Here is a 16,623-nt window from a genome sequence, read left to right as displayed (position 1 = left end):
TCATTAAGTACCTTCCAAAACATTACCCATGCACACCAGGTAAAATACTCAAATTAATAGATACTGCTAGATACTCCCCAACTAGGCAATCAAACTATCATTGCACGTTTTACCACGTGAATGGGATTTCTGTGTTGGACATTTTGCCTTAGCATTCTCTTCGTGACTGCAAAGCAGAGTTTGGAGGATGCTGATCTTTATCAAGCCATTCAAGGTGGTATTTCCACACAGGATTAGGTTGAAAGTCAAGGAGAGATTTCTTTGTTTTGGGCTCTGTCAGATCAGTGCATTTGGTAAGACGAGTCCTAAGTTTGAAAACAAAACTAGATTTTTTTGGGGGGAAGTCTGTGTAGCTTTACTGAAATAAAATAGCTGTTGAATTAGCTAGTAGTGTCTTGACCCCAAATGGGATTTTAGACGAGTGAGAAAGAAACTACTGTCCAATTAAAACTGTAGAGCGGAGGGAATTTGAGCTAGGTAGAGATGTAATTACCCACTCTGGAAGATGGCCAGAAGACCAAGACTAACATCCCTTCCCGCTTGTGAAATATGCTATCTTTTTCTGTACTCAGGGCTTCAATTTTGTGTCTCATCTGAAAGATGAGTAGGACAGCAGTCACTAGGAGCGATTTCCATTGTACAGTCCTGAGAGCTGGTTTAGACACACTTGAGACAAGAGTGACAAAGACAGAGTGGGGAAAGGAGGCATTAATCCAGAGCTGGAGTGACAGACCCTTTGATAATGCTGCTCCCCTGGTAGAGGGGATTCTTCATGCAATGTCTTAGCAGCGAGTTGCTGCAGGTACCTCCCTTCACAGGTCTCCAGAGCAGTAATTTATTTGGAGTGGAAGCTTGATTTAGGTTTTACTTGCCCATACACTATTTAGCAGGTGTCCCTCTCAGCTAAAGTTATTGCTTTCCACAGGGCAACAGAATCATTGACTCCTGGTGACACTGTACCCAATTCTAATTAAAAAGAACTCAATATATAACCTAGGTATTAGTACGACCCTCAGATCAAAGCCAGATGCCCAAACAACCTAAACTTCAAAGCTGAGTTCCTCAAGCAGCTCTATATTTTTCAGCTCAGTCTTTGGATGACGGAAGTAATCATAGAATCATTTACCTTCTTAAGGTGTTATAATACCAGCAGACTAGAAATTATTTCCTGCTATTTAGAAATATGAAAGCAATAAATAAGTGTTTTCTTAATTTGTTTTTGATTTTGCTATTTTAAGAAAAAAAAAAAAAAAACAACAAAAAAACCAACAACACTAAAATTCAAAAGTAAATTTTGTTAGTTTTTCTTTTCCACTAAGAGCAATATTGTTTGGAAGAGAACGCGTTTTTAGTTCTCTATTCACTAATATGTAGTTCTCTGGAAATATTCTAGGAATGAAAAATATTGACATGCCATCATTGTTTGTTTGTTTGTTTATAAATTATTATTATTATTATTATTGAGAAAAGGTATGGTAGCTGCAGTATAGAATCCCATTAAAGCTAATGTTGGAATGATCACAACCTAGAAGATACAATACCTCTCATTTGATTCCAACAGAAAAGGTAGAAAACGAGTAGAATAATTCCAGTGCCACAAAGTGAACTGCCTATTGTCACAGCACACTATCATCAAAATCAGATGCAATGCTAATGTGCAAGTGGCACAGAAAAACACTGCAGTGGCACTGTGTTGCAAACATTCTGCATTTAACTGGGCATCCAAGATTACAGTCATGATGTATCAGTTTGGACTGCTGTAGCGTAAAGAATGCTGCTTGATTGAGATAGAAGAATTTGTATTATTGCAGCATATTTAAACTGAAGATCCCAAAGCACTGTACAACAGTAGGGTCATTAATTGATATAAATCTCTGCTTGCAAGTAGACATTACCCATACATTACAGGGGTGAAGGAGGTGATCACCAACTATGAGGTAAACTGGTACAAGCTCAGTGAGGCCTGGTGGAACAAGAAGTTGGTTTACGCTGAAAAACCCACCTACACTGCATTCCACACCAGCAAGACTGAAACCTGTCTCCTTTCTGCTGGATGACACTTAGCAGGCATTATTCTCTATGAGAACTACACAGACCTTTAGGATGGGAAGTCAGGTAAACTCCCTTGCCTGATTTCACTTGTCAGGGAATACCTGAGGCAAAGACATCAGTGTCCGATCAGATGCCTTCCAATTATGAATTTGTGCTGATTTTGATTGAGGGTCATATCTGAAAGCTATTGCTTTGATCTAGACACATTTTTGTCCTTTAAAATTTCATTCTGATCTTTGCATAACCAATCTGTGTAATAAATACCGAATTGATCCACATTGGCTGTGTTTTTGAAAGGGATAGCAGTTTGCCCATTACTACGGTCTCCCTGCCTTCTTTACAAGAATGTTATCAGTCCAGATCACACCTCTGAGCTGGGCTGGGAAGGAAGTGAATTAAAGGGTGACCTGCAGAAGCATTCAGAGCGATTTAAAGTTGATCCAGAGACCACTTATATAAAACAGATGGCCCCATACTTTAAATGAGGTTAAAACAAAAAAACCAAACAACCAATAAAAAATCAATAATAATAATAAAAAAATAAATGGAAGGACAGACAGAGGAAGAACGAGCCTTCTCTTCATAGCAGGCAAAGCAGGAAGGAGTGCCTTCAATTCTCTCCATGATGTGAAGAGCATGTGCTCCCTGCAGGAAGATGGAGTACCCTACAGAAGATGGGGGATTTCCCTGATGTGTATGGAACATTTTATACCATGTAAATGGCTCTGATCTCCCAGAAAGGTCAGCAATTGTGAGTTATTTTAGCCTCCTCCCAGCTTCTAATCTCATCCAGCTCAAACAAATGTTAAGAGTGGTGAGCCTCCCAGGGGCCACTGTAGCATCAGGACTTGGCCAACACTGGACTACAACATCATCCAGCTCTTGCTTTCCCCAAGCCACTTCCGCAGCTGTTGATTTATTTCCAAACTTCCCTTGGACCCATAAAGAAGCATTATGGTGCCAATTAGCTTCCTTTGTCTAAGGTGAGGCTGTGCAGCTCATGAGCAGTTATCTCTCTCATCCCATTTGGAAGCAATGAATTCTGTGATTCAGAAGGAAGACAGAGTGAGGAAGGCTGGGGGAAATGGCTATTGAAGCCCATCACGTCCCATAGGTCTCTTCACTGTCCTGCCAGATGCCTGTGTGGCTACGGCGATGTGACCAGAGAAGAAAAGCAGCTCTGATGAGTGTTCCAGCCCCAAAAGGCTGTCTTCAGTGCCAGTATGATTCATACCCCCTGTCAGGCAGCAGGACTGCCTGGATTTCTATTCTGGGACCCAGAAACTTGTGATTTATTAGCTCATTTATGGAATAAGGGAGGAGGAGGGAATGCAGTCCTATGATTTTATTTTATATAGAAATTATTAAGGGAAATTATGTTAACTGGGACACTGCTGGCCCAAAGGATATGAAATCAGCTGTCTTGGTGGCAGCAGTGGGGTAGGATAGTCTATCAACCTTAGTCTGTCTATTGCCAGAACCTGCCGTCCTGAGGCAAAGCAGCCTGAGATACCAGGAATCATTGCATTTTGGTAGAAGGAATGACTGCAATTTAGCATCCAGGTATTAGGTGTCTTGTTTCATCCCAACAGACAACACATGACTTTATAAACAGTGTTTAGGTAGCCTATTAGTAAAAACAATTCATTACTGAAAGGAGGGCTAGGCCTGTTGATGCTGAGTTATGAACGGACTCCTAATGCATTATTAATTTTTAATAATAAGAATGGGTGTGTTGTGTCTGGCCCAAAGTTAAGGAAGCCAGTCAGAGAGTTACAGAAAGCTATTGCTTGGAGTGCATTTTCTTTAACAAGAATGAAGATAAACAGAAAAACGAACAATAAGCAAACAAACAAACTATCTGAATTGGCATCTCCACTCTCTTCCATCAGTTCCCCCAGCATTATCAGTGTAAAATCAAATTTCAGCCTTCTTTATTAATTTGAGAAGGAGATGAACTTACAGTGGTTACAGCCCACTCCAGACATTATGACCCTGGGTAAGTAACTTTAAGGCAGATTCAGCAAAAAAAGATATGGAGCACTTTACATGCTGGACTCACCAACTTTCTCCAGGAGTTATCTGTCTATTTCTATTATGCACTTGTCTAGAGTTCTGTTTATGTTACCTAGATATTTTGAAGATGCCACTGGGAAGTGACGTGGTGAACTGATAACTTCAAGCTTGGTATTCTTAATTGTATGTTTTCCAAGTTTAAGTAGATTTAAAAAGTTACATCCACCAGTTATTACTTATCTACTAGGATTAGGAACAAGAATTGCTATGATTTTTTGCTACAAACTGGCTAAATCTACAGGTCAATTGTGTGTTAAGATGTTCGTTTCCACTGTACTGCCTCTTGTTGCTTCTTTCACTTCTCTCAGCCCTCAGGGGACCTTACAAATGACCTAACTGCAGCCATTTTTGGTGTCTATTCTAAATCATCAATTATATAAGAGAGACAGATGTCCCCCTGAGGGATCAGTCTCTATCCATTAACTGTAAGAGAAGTATGTATGATAAGATTAGAGATGATCCCAAAGTTTTATGTTTTAAACAATACTTTGATGTTCATCATGTCAACCCTGGCCTTAGTTGGTAAGCTACTAAGGGTGGAGGGTATTCCATAATAAGTTTTTATGGTGCCTAGCACAGTGCAATTCTTTTCAAGGCTAATGATAACTACATTGCCATCAGCAGCAGTTGTTATGAATCACCACAGAGTTGGTATGGAATAGAAATCAACTAGAATTTTCAGTCGGGTGAAGAGCTTACCCCTGTTGAGGCGTGATATGCAAACACAACGTTGTGGCCGTGCCCACTCAGCTCCTAGATTTACTTAAGCAACTAATTTTATCAACTTCCTGAAGATGTGTCTTGTTGGAGGTGGAATGTGCTACAAGGTTTAAGTGGAGTCTCCCAGATGGTGGAAAAGACAAACCCTCCTTCTGCGTACTAAAGGCTGCCACGAGCCTAGAGGCAGAAGTGGATTGTGCAGCTGAATGTGCATGTATTTGCGAAGAAGGGAGGAGAGACAAGGAAAGTTTCTCCTATGAAAGAAATGATCCAATTTGAAGCAAGTCCCTCATGGGAAGAGCTGTGACAGAGGCTGCTCTGTTCCTGTTAATTTTCACAGTGCAGCTGTCAGCGGGTCTGTAAATAGTACTCCGCGAAGCCAACACTTCCTATCCACACATCAACCATTCAATTAACAGAAGAACAGAAGAAGGAAATAAAGTGCACCACCGCCTTCTATCACAGCTTTGATGTTTCCCAGCAATTTATGAAAGTGTACACAAATCTAATTACAAGCCCCACTGCTTCCCATTTACATGGAGCTCCTCAAGTTCAGAGCTGTTTATATCAAAATAATTGTTAAAAATACCTCAGCTGATCTACAGCATTGTGGCCCCCCACTCACCGGAGCCGCCACGCTGCTCCTCCCAGGGAGATTCTGCCGACTCAGCGCTTTGGTGCCAGCATGCATGCATAATAAAAGCTGCTTCTCTGCCAGTCCGCAAGCGAGGCACCTGGGCTACAACTTCATCATGCCCATGAAGGCCTATTTTCCTTCTTTCCTCCACCTGCTCAGTGCTCTTTCTGCAGAATCTTACAGCCTGCTTTTCCATCCCTAATTCACCTAAATATTCCTTTGCTATGTTGACAGGGGGTGAAAACAGCTGCTCAACCAGTTTCCATAATGGGGCTGTGTCTGAAGTTAACTTCACAGTGCTGTTGAAAACCTTAACGGCACTCTAGGAATGCACAGCAATTACACTAGCAGTCATCATCATGAGCCAGTGTTGGTTTCTTTGGCTGGGGGCCTGAGCATACAAGGAAGATGGCAGCTGATGCCCCATTTGCCATGAGTCTGAAACAGGGCCACTACATGTGAGGACAACTGCACTTGTTTCTTGGGGCAATTTTTTATTATCTTATATTTAAATATCTTGGTGAACTAAATAAGTTTAAAAAAGAAACAGCAATGTCAATCTCTTACAGTATGAAAGGGTACACTGTGTAAGAAAATAAGAGAACCTCTTAATCTGATTATTAATTGTGTTTATTGGAAATTTTAGTGCCATGGTAGCACTTCCAAGGACTGTGGTGGGCACAAGGTGAAAGCCAACCTTGTTATGTTATACTGTCATTTGTATTTCGTTGATTGATTAAAAAAGCCCCAACAACAATTGCAATAATTAGAGATCCAATTAGTCTGTAGTCTAATAAAACGTAGCCAGAATTGCATGATTACATACAGATGGCTACTGAGCAGAGATTTGAAGTTGGCTTTCTTAATACTGTTGATAAGAACTGCACAGAAAATATAGAAATGGATTTCCCCAAGTTAGCAAAGTTTTGGGTTGCAATACTTTTGTTTTGTTTTTAAAAGTTCAACTAATCTGAATCTTTCTCAGTGAGGCAGACATCTGTTCAGTGCTCGTATCCAAGTCTCACATTTTTCTTTCTTTACACAAAACCAAAGATTCCATCCAAAACGTAATTTTCATGGAAGATTTTCAGTCAGGCATAGATAGACTTGGGATGCTACTGCCTGGATGCAGAAGAAATACTGCGGTTTCATGAAGCTGATGCAGAGACTTTTATAGCAAAATAAAATAGGATCTAGCTTGTGTAATGGTGGAAGCCACCTTACATTGTTTTGGAGATCTTAACAGTCTCAAAATTCATGAACGAGAGAGATACGGAATGAATATAGTACTGAGAGTTGGAGCATTAGGCAAGTTCAGAATGCACCTAAAGAATTAGATATCAGAGGAATCAGATGAAGGCATGTTTGGTTTCTGACTCCCATTTTGCTTTAGAATCATAGAATCATAGACTCATTTGAGTTGGAATGGACCCTTAAAGGTCATCTAGTCCAACTCCCTTGCAGTGAACCAGGAAACCTCCAGCCTGTCTCTGAATATCTCCAGGGACTGGACATCCACCACTTCTCTGGGCAATGTGTTCCAGTTCCTATGTGCTCTTACTGTAACAAACTTCTTCCTTTCATTCAATCTAAATCCCCCCTCTTATAATTTGAAACCATTTCCCCTTGTTCTGTCACAACAGACCCTGCTAAAGAGTCTGTCTCCTTCTTCCTTACAGCCCCCTTTCAGGCACTGAAAGGCCACTGTCAGGTCCCCCTTTAAATGGTCAGAAAACACCCAGAATAGGATTCAGTTCCCTTTGTATTAGACATGAAGGACATATGAACAGCATCAATATCTGACTAGTAGATGTGTGATGTGGGATAGAGTTACCAAAGCTTTTAGCTCTGGAAAGGTTACTGTGGAAGTGGCAGTGGACCAGAAGTGGCAAGGGTGCATCACAGAGAACAAAGGCCATTGTATCCTCCCAGTCATCTGCATGTGCATGTTTTTGCTTTCGTTTTAAAGCAGTGAAGGTCCTTTTTCATTCTCAGTTGCACTTCAGGTTAGTAACCACTATTTTGGATCTGAGAGACCATGGGAATCTGACACCTAGTATAAGCTGAAAAGCTCACTTCTATGTGGGTTTTGGTTTGACAGGTTTTAAAATCTGTTTCTCTAAAATATAATACCTCCAGAGGTACCTATTTCTATTGATTGTAATAGAAACTTAGATGACAAGCACTCAGATGACAAGCTCATACTTCCTAAACTTTTAGATGTCTAAAGTTAGGTGAGACGAGTCCCACCTGAAGTATTCAGTCCAATGCCATTATGGAGATATTCATTTTAATTATTTAAAGGGATTTCTGTTTTAATTAATGAAAGGGAACTGTACTGTTTTATCCTTCCAGAATCAATTCATAACAACTAGAATTTCTGAGGTACTATGGTATGAAATAGTCAATAATATGCAAAAGTAGTATAGTATTTAGCCCTGTGTACTAGTATAAACACCACTGAAATTTTGGTGTGAGTGATAATGCATGGAGAAGGGTTTATTCTGTGTGGGTGGACAAACAAGGCCACATCTTAGATGTGTTGTGCAGAATGACTCTTCAACATTGGCTGTCGCCTGGATGTGAAGACAAGGAGAAAGAGAAAACTGAGCTGAAGATGATGTCTAGGTAGGAGCATGACTGACAGGCAGGATGATAATATTGTCCACAGTGATTGAAAATGGAGGTGAAAGAGAGAGGAGACAGTTTGGGAGGAAAAGTTTAAGAGCTCTGTTTTATATATTCTGAGCTTGATCTGACAGCTAGACATCCATCCGGTAGGAGATGCTGGAAAGACAGGCCAAGATTTCAGTTTGGACAGGAGTCAGTTCTTCAGTAGAGAAGTTAGATCTGCAAACGGTCACTTCAGAAATGGTAGCTGAATTCTTGTTGGTGAATAAGGCTGCTAAGGACAAGAGTTGGATGAAGAAGTGAAGAGAAACAAGGGAAGAAACCCATTTGTGCCCCATACAGGTGAGGAAGAGATACAGGAAAGGACAGAGTAACCACAGCTGAAGGTAAAGGGCAAATTATAGTTAAAAATACATGCAGAAGTACATGAAAATGATGATCTCTCACAAGGGAGGACATGAAGGTCAAGCATAAAACTATTCTAAAGCCGATGAGTTGATAGGCAATACAATTTAAAAAGACCCAAAAATAAAGCACTCTTGGCAGGTAGATACAGAAGGAACTTAGGGCCTGCTCAGAAGTAAGGGGTTTTGGGAAAGTTATTTCTCGAAGCAATTGCTTTGTGTTTAAATTTGAAAGTTGTATACCTGCTTGTTGGGCCCATAGGAGAAAACAGAGCCTTGCATGGAGAAGTGGGCTTGTGACGGATGACAGTCAGGCACCTGTCCAAGGAAAGGTTAATAAAAAGAAAAAAAAAAAAAAAAAAAAGAAAAAAAAGAAAAAAACTTTCATAAAAGAAAGTTGCCTTTTGAAACTATTAGGCAACATATGTTGTGTGAACAGGAAGTCACAGTAGAGCAATAATCCTGACAGCTGTGGAGAAACAGGAGTCTGCCGCAGGAATGAACGGCTCGAGACCTGACAAGAATGATGATGGATGCCCCGTTGGTAGTACACGAGGACAAGGCAAGAGACGTTTAAATTGGCTGAACCACAGGAACAACTTTGAGTTGGCATCGCAGTCAGACAAATGAGGCCAGTCCTAATGGTGAGAGAAATGGGAGGGGGAGCTGGAGGAAGATGGCAGCAATGCACCCCTCCTTTCCAAGGACGAGGCCTACATCGCCATCTCACCACGAGGTGGCTGCATTTCTCTGTGAACACCCAAGCCCTGAATGAAGCTGCATGCACACCCCGAAGCACCATGAAAATGAGAGCGGCGATCACTTGCAGAATTTGGCCCATGTCTTTCCAACTGTCCGAAGTGTTTCGAGGCCCTCTGTGAAAAGCACTGTGTGTTCAGTGTCTTGATGAAGTGTCAAGACACTCGACAGGTCCTCACTAGTCCGCTGAGCCATGGTAGCTGTCTGTGTACGTGATAATAGCTCATGGGAAATGTGAGGAAGTGTCACACAATTGAGCTCAAAACAAAGAGGTCAAAACATAATTTTCTCCTTGCATTTTCTGCAAACTGATAGAATGTGCACTGAGTGCTGCTGAGGTTCAGCTGATTCATGGAAACTTGTCAAACCATTCGAATTTATGAGTCTGGGATGTGTTTAGTGAGAGTTCAAGTGCAGCGCTTTTTGGATACCCAGATTTGGTTATTCAAGAGCCAGGTGTTCAGTTATTCTAAAGCAAGTATTTGATTAAATAAGTCAACAAGAATAATGGACCCATGAAAAACTGATGAAAAGGCCATATTGCCATATTCTTCACTTTTTTTTTTTTTTTCCCCCTTTTCTTTTTTTGCACATCCTCAGTTGACTTCAGTAGCATGGAAGAAAAATTTGTTCTTCTTATCTAAATAGTGCTGACAATAGGAAGGATAAGAATATTTTGGATATAGTAGATCTAGATAAAATCTTCAACTCTTCTTGGATTTTGTCTGCTTTCTTCTCTGTCTTGCTCTCATCAATGTCACCCAAGTTTCTAAGGGGACTGGAACTGACATTTTAATACACTGTCTAGTGATACTAAATACTCTGGAATTACAATCACTGACGTCATCTACAGACACCATCACTTTGGGTGATAGTTTTTAAGACATTAGAATACCTCATTGGCCTATTCCAGGAAAGATGTTCGTATTTCACAATGCAGTATCAGCAGTAAGCCCAGCATGTCATTCTGTTCTAGAGAGTTTCCCAGTCTTGATCGTAATAATTCAAAAGTGGATACCCCATCTAATACCTTCATTAGTAAATGTGTACCATTTTCTAACATGATTTACCTAAGCATGGGTTCTAAAAAATAAGATTTGATGATCTGCTACTTCTTATCAGAAATCTCTTCCCATGTGAAGAACTTTCCATTTCCATCTCTAAACAGACCCAGAGACAAGCTACCCATCTGCCAGGCCTATTTTAATATTATTAGGATAAACTCATGAATTGAGATTAGAGGTCCTTACTGAAAAGAAGATTTTGCTACCTTAAATATTTAATAAATATTTAATCTCTGTACCCTTTACTAGTTGTCAGCATGCTTCTTAGCCCTCATTATTTACGCTGTGAATAATTAGTAACAAAAGTAATAAGCTATTAAAATCAACCCAAACATACTGGACTAGATTGTCTTTCTGCGCTGATAATGGAATGACTTACATTCCTCCAGGCCTGTATGGCAGTGTACAGGAATCATTCTGCACAGAAAACACATTTGCATTTTAATTTCCACTTCCCAAACTATCAGTTTGGAAACCTCGTATCACAAGACATTAGCCCAAGCAGAGCAATCCCTCAAACATTTCCTGGGAGTTTCAGTAGTTTGCCAGATGGTCTTTCAAATGCTGGATGTAGAGAAAACCACATTTACGCTGAGGTAGCCTCTTATGCAATAGCATAGGAGACACCTCTGTGATGTGTCTCTAGCATCTACTGCCATCACGTGAACATGCTGCTTTCTGCTCAGTTCTGGCAAAAAGTTCTTCTTCCTTCACACAGAGGTAGAGACTCTTTGTGGAAGGAAAACAAAGAAGCCCTTAGGTACAAATCTGTGATTTATTCATCAGTCTGAAACTTAAGTGGCTCGTGGTGAATTTGACTCAACATTTTTGGCATCTCTGAACGTCTTTTTTTTCCCAGTGCATCAAAACTGCTGGTGACAGAACACATCGTCCCTTGCTTTATTGAAAGCCCCCCTTTGCTTTAATGAAATGACAGCATCATCCTGGCCTTTCCTTTGATGAGTTAAACACACCCAAAGCCCCATGTGCCATCTTCATATAGTATAAGTAGCAGATCATACATAAATCATCTCTCCTCCTATAACAGGCCACGGGCCCAATTCTTGCTTTTCATGTTGCAGGGCTACTCACCGGCATTGTCTGGCTGCCATGCAAGGCATTGATAGCTGCTTGGGCCTCTGCATGCGAAGAGTATTTCACAAATGCACACCCTAGATAAAAAAAAAGAACATAAGAAAGGTTGTATGGGTACCAATGACAGACCATTTAAGTATCCTATTCTGTCCTCAGAACTAGTGATACAAAAGGTAGTGCGGAAAGCATAACAAACAAACTGGTTATTCTTTCCCAAAGTCCAGCCATGAGCAGTTCAAGGACTTCCTGAGGCAAAGCTACATCAAGAAGTTCCATGCTGCTTGCATATAGTTTGGGTGGACACAAACTTAGTGAGAACCTTCTGAATCCACGTATCTTTTGACCTTCATAGCTTCCCATATTAGCAGTGCACAATTTTATAATGTATTGTGTGAAAGTGACTTTCCTTTTATATGTATTAAACATAATGCGGAATGCTGCTCTCTCTGGTGTTCTGGAAAACAGTGAGGAGTTGAGCAAAAGTAAGCAGAAAGATTCTCATTCTTGTTGCAAGTCACCACAGGCCATCTGTAGGAAAGGTATTCAGTTTGCTTCAAACACACAAGGTATCTGTCTTACATCACTGCTTAGTAAAAGTCCACTACAGAGACTGCTCAGAGCTTGTCTTGACTCTAAACAGCTTTGGTCTGATAAAGCATGAGATACCTTCTGATAGACAAATGGAAATGGAAGAGATCTTCATGTGATGACTGCCATCTTGCCACCACTGAAACCTGAATTTTACAGTGAATATGTATCATAAGCTGCTTTACCAGTAGTTCTACGGGTGTTTTCCTCTGAACATCAGAGAAATGTGGGCAGTATTTCTCTGGCCTACACTGCCATGTGAAGAATCTCACAGTGTCTGAACTCTTACAAAAGATTCTAGGGCAGAAAGGTGCATTTATGAACATATGCTGGAGTGCAGAAATGATCAACACTTCAAAGGGTCACATGCATCACAAGAGTGGGGGAAAGTATTGCTAACACTCTTAGCTACAAGCAAATTGACTCAGAGGGAGGAAGAGTAATTTCCATATGCTAAGGAGGATTTTAGAACAGATTGGAAGAGATCTGAGAAGTTCTGGCTTCCATCCTCTTTCATTACTATTAAAGACTCTTGAGCTTATAATCAATTTGCAAAGCCCTTGTTGTTTCCCTGAAGGGGTGCAGAACACTCATGAGGGATGCCAGCCCTGACAACAGGACAGCTGTCCTTCATTTCCTTTGTAGAATCTTTAGAAGGTCAACAAACCATCATGGATCCATACAATGTATGCTGGGAACTGCAGCACTACAATACCTCACTTACAAAAGTAGAAGAATGAGCCCCGAAGGTGTCTATAATCATCACAACAGGCTGGCAGAAGTGGAATCAAATAAAGCAATGATAGCCCCTTTCTTAAAAGAACACATACGTCTGCAGTCAGCTTCTGGTTAGGATTCCTTCACTTTGCATTCCCTCATATTCCTGTGCTCAGACTGTATTTCAGGAAAAGCATAATGATCATTGCTTAATAGTAGGATCTAATTTATAAGGAGCTGAGAGGAGACAATCACAGGAAAATGAGATAGATAAACTTCAGCTAGAAACAATAGAGATCAATTATGACATAATCGCAGCCCAGCATTCCCAGGCTCCTGAGATTCTGTGCCTTCCTCTTCATTAATCAGAGATAATCCAGAATTAGGGTGTTTAATTATTTGCACAGATTCTTTTGTACTTTATGCCTCTAAAAATAAGATGCTGATTAGCAAATATACAAAGGCTTTCCAGCTTCAGTTACCCATTGCATTTAGAGGAGGATTTTTGGCTACAGTGTTGCTGTCATGTTGAGGGCTTCACTCTCTTCAGGTGAAATTCACCTCTGTGCTGAGGAACCTGACAGATGAGTGCAGCTGGATAAAGGTGGGAATGAAAGGAGCAGGAGGCATTTGTCCTATTTAGTGCTTTTTATGCTAATGAAAGTCCTCCACTGCTTTTTCCTTTTGCTTCCTACCGGGGTTTTGAGCCAGAAGGACAAAGGAAAACTCAGTTTTCACCTATGAATGATGTCAAGGAAACATTTTGTTCCCTTTGTTTGTGCTTTCAATGGGGTGGCTTTTGTACACAACATGAAATGTGTACATAATCATCTTTCTGCCCTTTGTCACCAGGATTGTGCCCAGGATCTCATGAGCTGAGAACATGAGTCACAGCACTCCTGGAAACAATGGTGTCCTTGTGACAGGAGCAGTTTTGGAGTTAGAAGGGATTTTGACACACAGAGAGATATATAACCAGTGCTGAGCAGGGAGATACATGTGCACAGATGTGGTGGGTTTTTTTTTTGTTTGTTCGGTTGGTTGGTTTTCTTTTTCTTTCCTTATTTCAAGACTACAGAGCTGGAAGGGCTGCTCTGACTGTCTTGTCAGCTCTCCTGCAACAACAGAGGAGACTGCAGAGTCAGGGCCTAAGGTTATCATTGGAGAAGGTGTTAGACTCCCCCTGCAAGACTTCTGGTGTCACAGGAAGTCTTTGCTTTCTGAGATACTAAAGTAGACAACTGCTGGATTAGAAAATAAAAGTAAAAAGAATTTTGTGAGAAAACAACAAGGAGGCAATCCAGAGACCAGCAGTACCAACCCTATGGTATCCTGCTGGATTGCTAAACTGGATTCAGTCTCCCTGTGGTTTTTGCACCTGTGGAATCCTGCGGCCCTGCATGCACACTTTACATGCATACTTTTCTCAGATTGAGGTAGGGAAGCTCATTCCTCTCCCACCTCTCCCAGCACAGACATTCTGTACTTCCCTTCAGGCAGAAAATTGCCCTGGTCCTAGTTCTTCTGATGCCTGCTTGTGTGCTTCAGCACTAACTGTGTCTGTCTGGCCCTGGATGACTCATGCAGATGTCCACAGGCCCTAGTACAGGGCATGCCTCACGGCCCCAGACATCCACCCATTCATGCAAGGCTGAAAAGGCTTTCTGGCTGTGTCTGAGCTGTGGTGGTATTCTCTGGGAAGCTGAAATTCAAAGTAATGATTGCATCGAGGTATCTGGAGGACTAGGAAGTTCACCACGGGGATATGTGGTGAAACTTCACATAATGGGTTTGCTAGGACCAGAGCAATCCGATTGCTATCTGAAGCTAAGTTAATCTGCCTAAAACTCAATTTGGGTGGAATTTACACCTTATGGGTCTTGCCCAAAATAAATATCTCACAAGTGATATGTGTCACATTGGTTTCTAGCAGATGGAAAACATTACAGACTGGGAATAACTTTGTGGGAGTTGTGGCTCGCCTGACTGTCTCCTAAAATAAGGGCACTACCCTTAAGTTTTCTACAGGAGTGAAAGCTCTTTGTGTGTATGTATCTCTGCGTGTGTGTAAATTAGGAGCTCCACATTCTCAGTAAATAGCACCAGCAAATGGAAGCTGGAGCCTCTGTCAAGGCTCAGTATTGATCCTGAACAGCTCAGTGAAATGCAAGCCTGAGACTGCAGCCTGCTAGCACTAATAATTAAACTGGTTAGCAATATGGAGCTGCCACTCAGATTCAGACTTATAATGAAACTGTTTAAGAACAAGCAAGAAAGAGCAAGACTGAATACAAGTCTGTGGTTTGGATCTCCTTTGAAACCTTTTTCTTACAGAACTCACACATTATTGCCTTTGTTATTACTCTGTTTAACTCCTCTGTCATTAGATTTTGTTCTGTACGAATCCAGGTAGAGGAGGACTTTTTTATTTTTATTTTTATTTTTTTTTATTTTTTTTGCTTTTATCCAATTTACTGATTTCTTCAGTGAAGGGAGTGCTGAAATACCTGCTGCTGAGCAATGGTTGGAGCTCTTCTTGGTGAATCAAGCCTTTGGGTGTCATGAAATTAAAGCAGCCATAAAATTTAAGAAAGATGCCCACAGTTTATTTTAAGCCATTTATATAAGGAAGATTGGGCTTTGCTGACTTACATCAAAATATTGCCCTATAATGTCAGAGTGAAATCATTTTAGGTTACCAGTGATATTGCAGAACAGCAGTATCTTTTTCCGGTATATCACTGTGATTTGGATTTCTTGCCTTTCCATTGCAAAAATATGCTGGTTGATTTTGTCACATGTCAAAATATCTAGTGAGATATGAACTGCATCAGCAAGAGTGGTCTCTTCCCTGGTGCTGCATATTCCAGCACAGTTTATGATGTATTATAAGCAGATCAATATTTAATGGACACATTATACTGTCAAGAGAAGAGGGCTTCCTATTCAAATTGAAGTAACTTTGTCTAGTAAGTGTCAGGAGAAAAAAATGACCCTCAGATTCAACAGAGAAGTTTCATTCTCCCACCTGGACTCTAGAAAAGATTCCTTGTGCTGTCCAGGTAATGGGAGATTCCAAAAGGTGGCAAAAAGAGGTAAGCTTTGCAATTAAGCATTGATGTATTTCAAACAGTAACAGCCTTCTGACTGTGTCATTTACATCACACCCCGCACTGTTGCAATTTTGATTACTGGTTGGTGTATAGCTATGCAAAGACCAACTAAAGAAGGGGAAGATCTGGGACTGGTGCATGAGGAATATGCAATGACAGTAGTGGAAGAAGGAATGAGCCTGCTCAGTAGGGAAAGAAATTCTCATCTTTCCCGGGGCTGATGGGGAAAGCACTTGTGAAGGTCTTGTTTTTAGAGGGAACAATCTGCCCTCTGAGGAAACAGGAATAGGCAACAGTGTGCACATGGAAAGACAGCTTGTTGTGGAAGGGGGTATCCTCTCATGCAATTGGCTCTTTATTTTCACACATAAGCAGACAGAAAACAGCAAAGAAATGGCTTCCCTTGGCAAATATGACCCTTTCTAAGTGATGTTGTCCTGGCAGCCATCTGCTGACTCTACTGTGCCAAAGTATTCCATATACACTAAGATCTGGTCTATCTTGAAGCTAAGGCCACAGTATGCCACAAGCCATCATCTTACCTTTGCTGTTTCCATCGGGTCCCCGAAGGATTGTGCACTCCTCAATGTTGCCAAATGCCTCGAATAGCCTGCGCACATCATCTTCTGACTGCTGCTTATTAAGCATGCCCACGAAGAGTTTTCTGTCTTCTGGAACAAAATAAAGAGATGCTTACCATATTTCAGGAGGGATTTGAAAGCCAAGATAGCTCAGTATCACATGCAAAAGAAACAGTGAATTCATCG

At 41.0% G+C, this 16,623-nt stretch overlaps 1 protein-coding gene across 14 annotated transcripts in view; it reads right to left on the bottom strand.

Moving 5' to 3' along the window:
* Positions 1 to 16,623, bottom strand: part of CELF4 (CUGBP Elav-like family member 4) — a 716,695-nt gene that overhangs the window by 89,056 nt on the left and 611,016 nt on the right. For 8 of the 14 annotated variants that reach the window (XR_011905956.1, XM_072358989.1, XM_072358994.1 and 5 more), the window contains exons 4-5: positions 16,399 to 16,527; positions 11,436 to 11,515 (exon numbers count right to left, since the gene is read on the bottom strand). Coding sequence is in view for 12 of the 14 variants with exons in the window: in XM_072358989.1 (XP_072215090.1) it covers positions 11,436 to 11,515; positions 16,399 to 16,527 (209 nt within the window). In the remaining 2 variants the exon portion in view is untranslated. The remainder of the gene's footprint in view (positions 1 to 11,435; positions 11,516 to 16,398; positions 16,528 to 16,623) is intronic. The other 6 variants (XR_011905957.1, XM_072358990.1, XM_072358997.1 and 3 more) reach the window with 1 other exon arrangement.

Source organism: Excalfactoria chinensis, chromosome Z, assembly GCF_039878825.1.
Source record: "Excalfactoria chinensis isolate bCotChi1 chromosome Z, bCotChi1.hap2, whole genome shotgun sequence".
NCBI classification, from domain to species: Eukaryota; Metazoa; Chordata; class Aves; order Galliformes; family Phasianidae; genus Excalfactoria; species Excalfactoria chinensis.
Note: the sequence above shows the minus strand (reverse complement) of the source record. Positions and strands in the feature narration are given on the sequence as shown.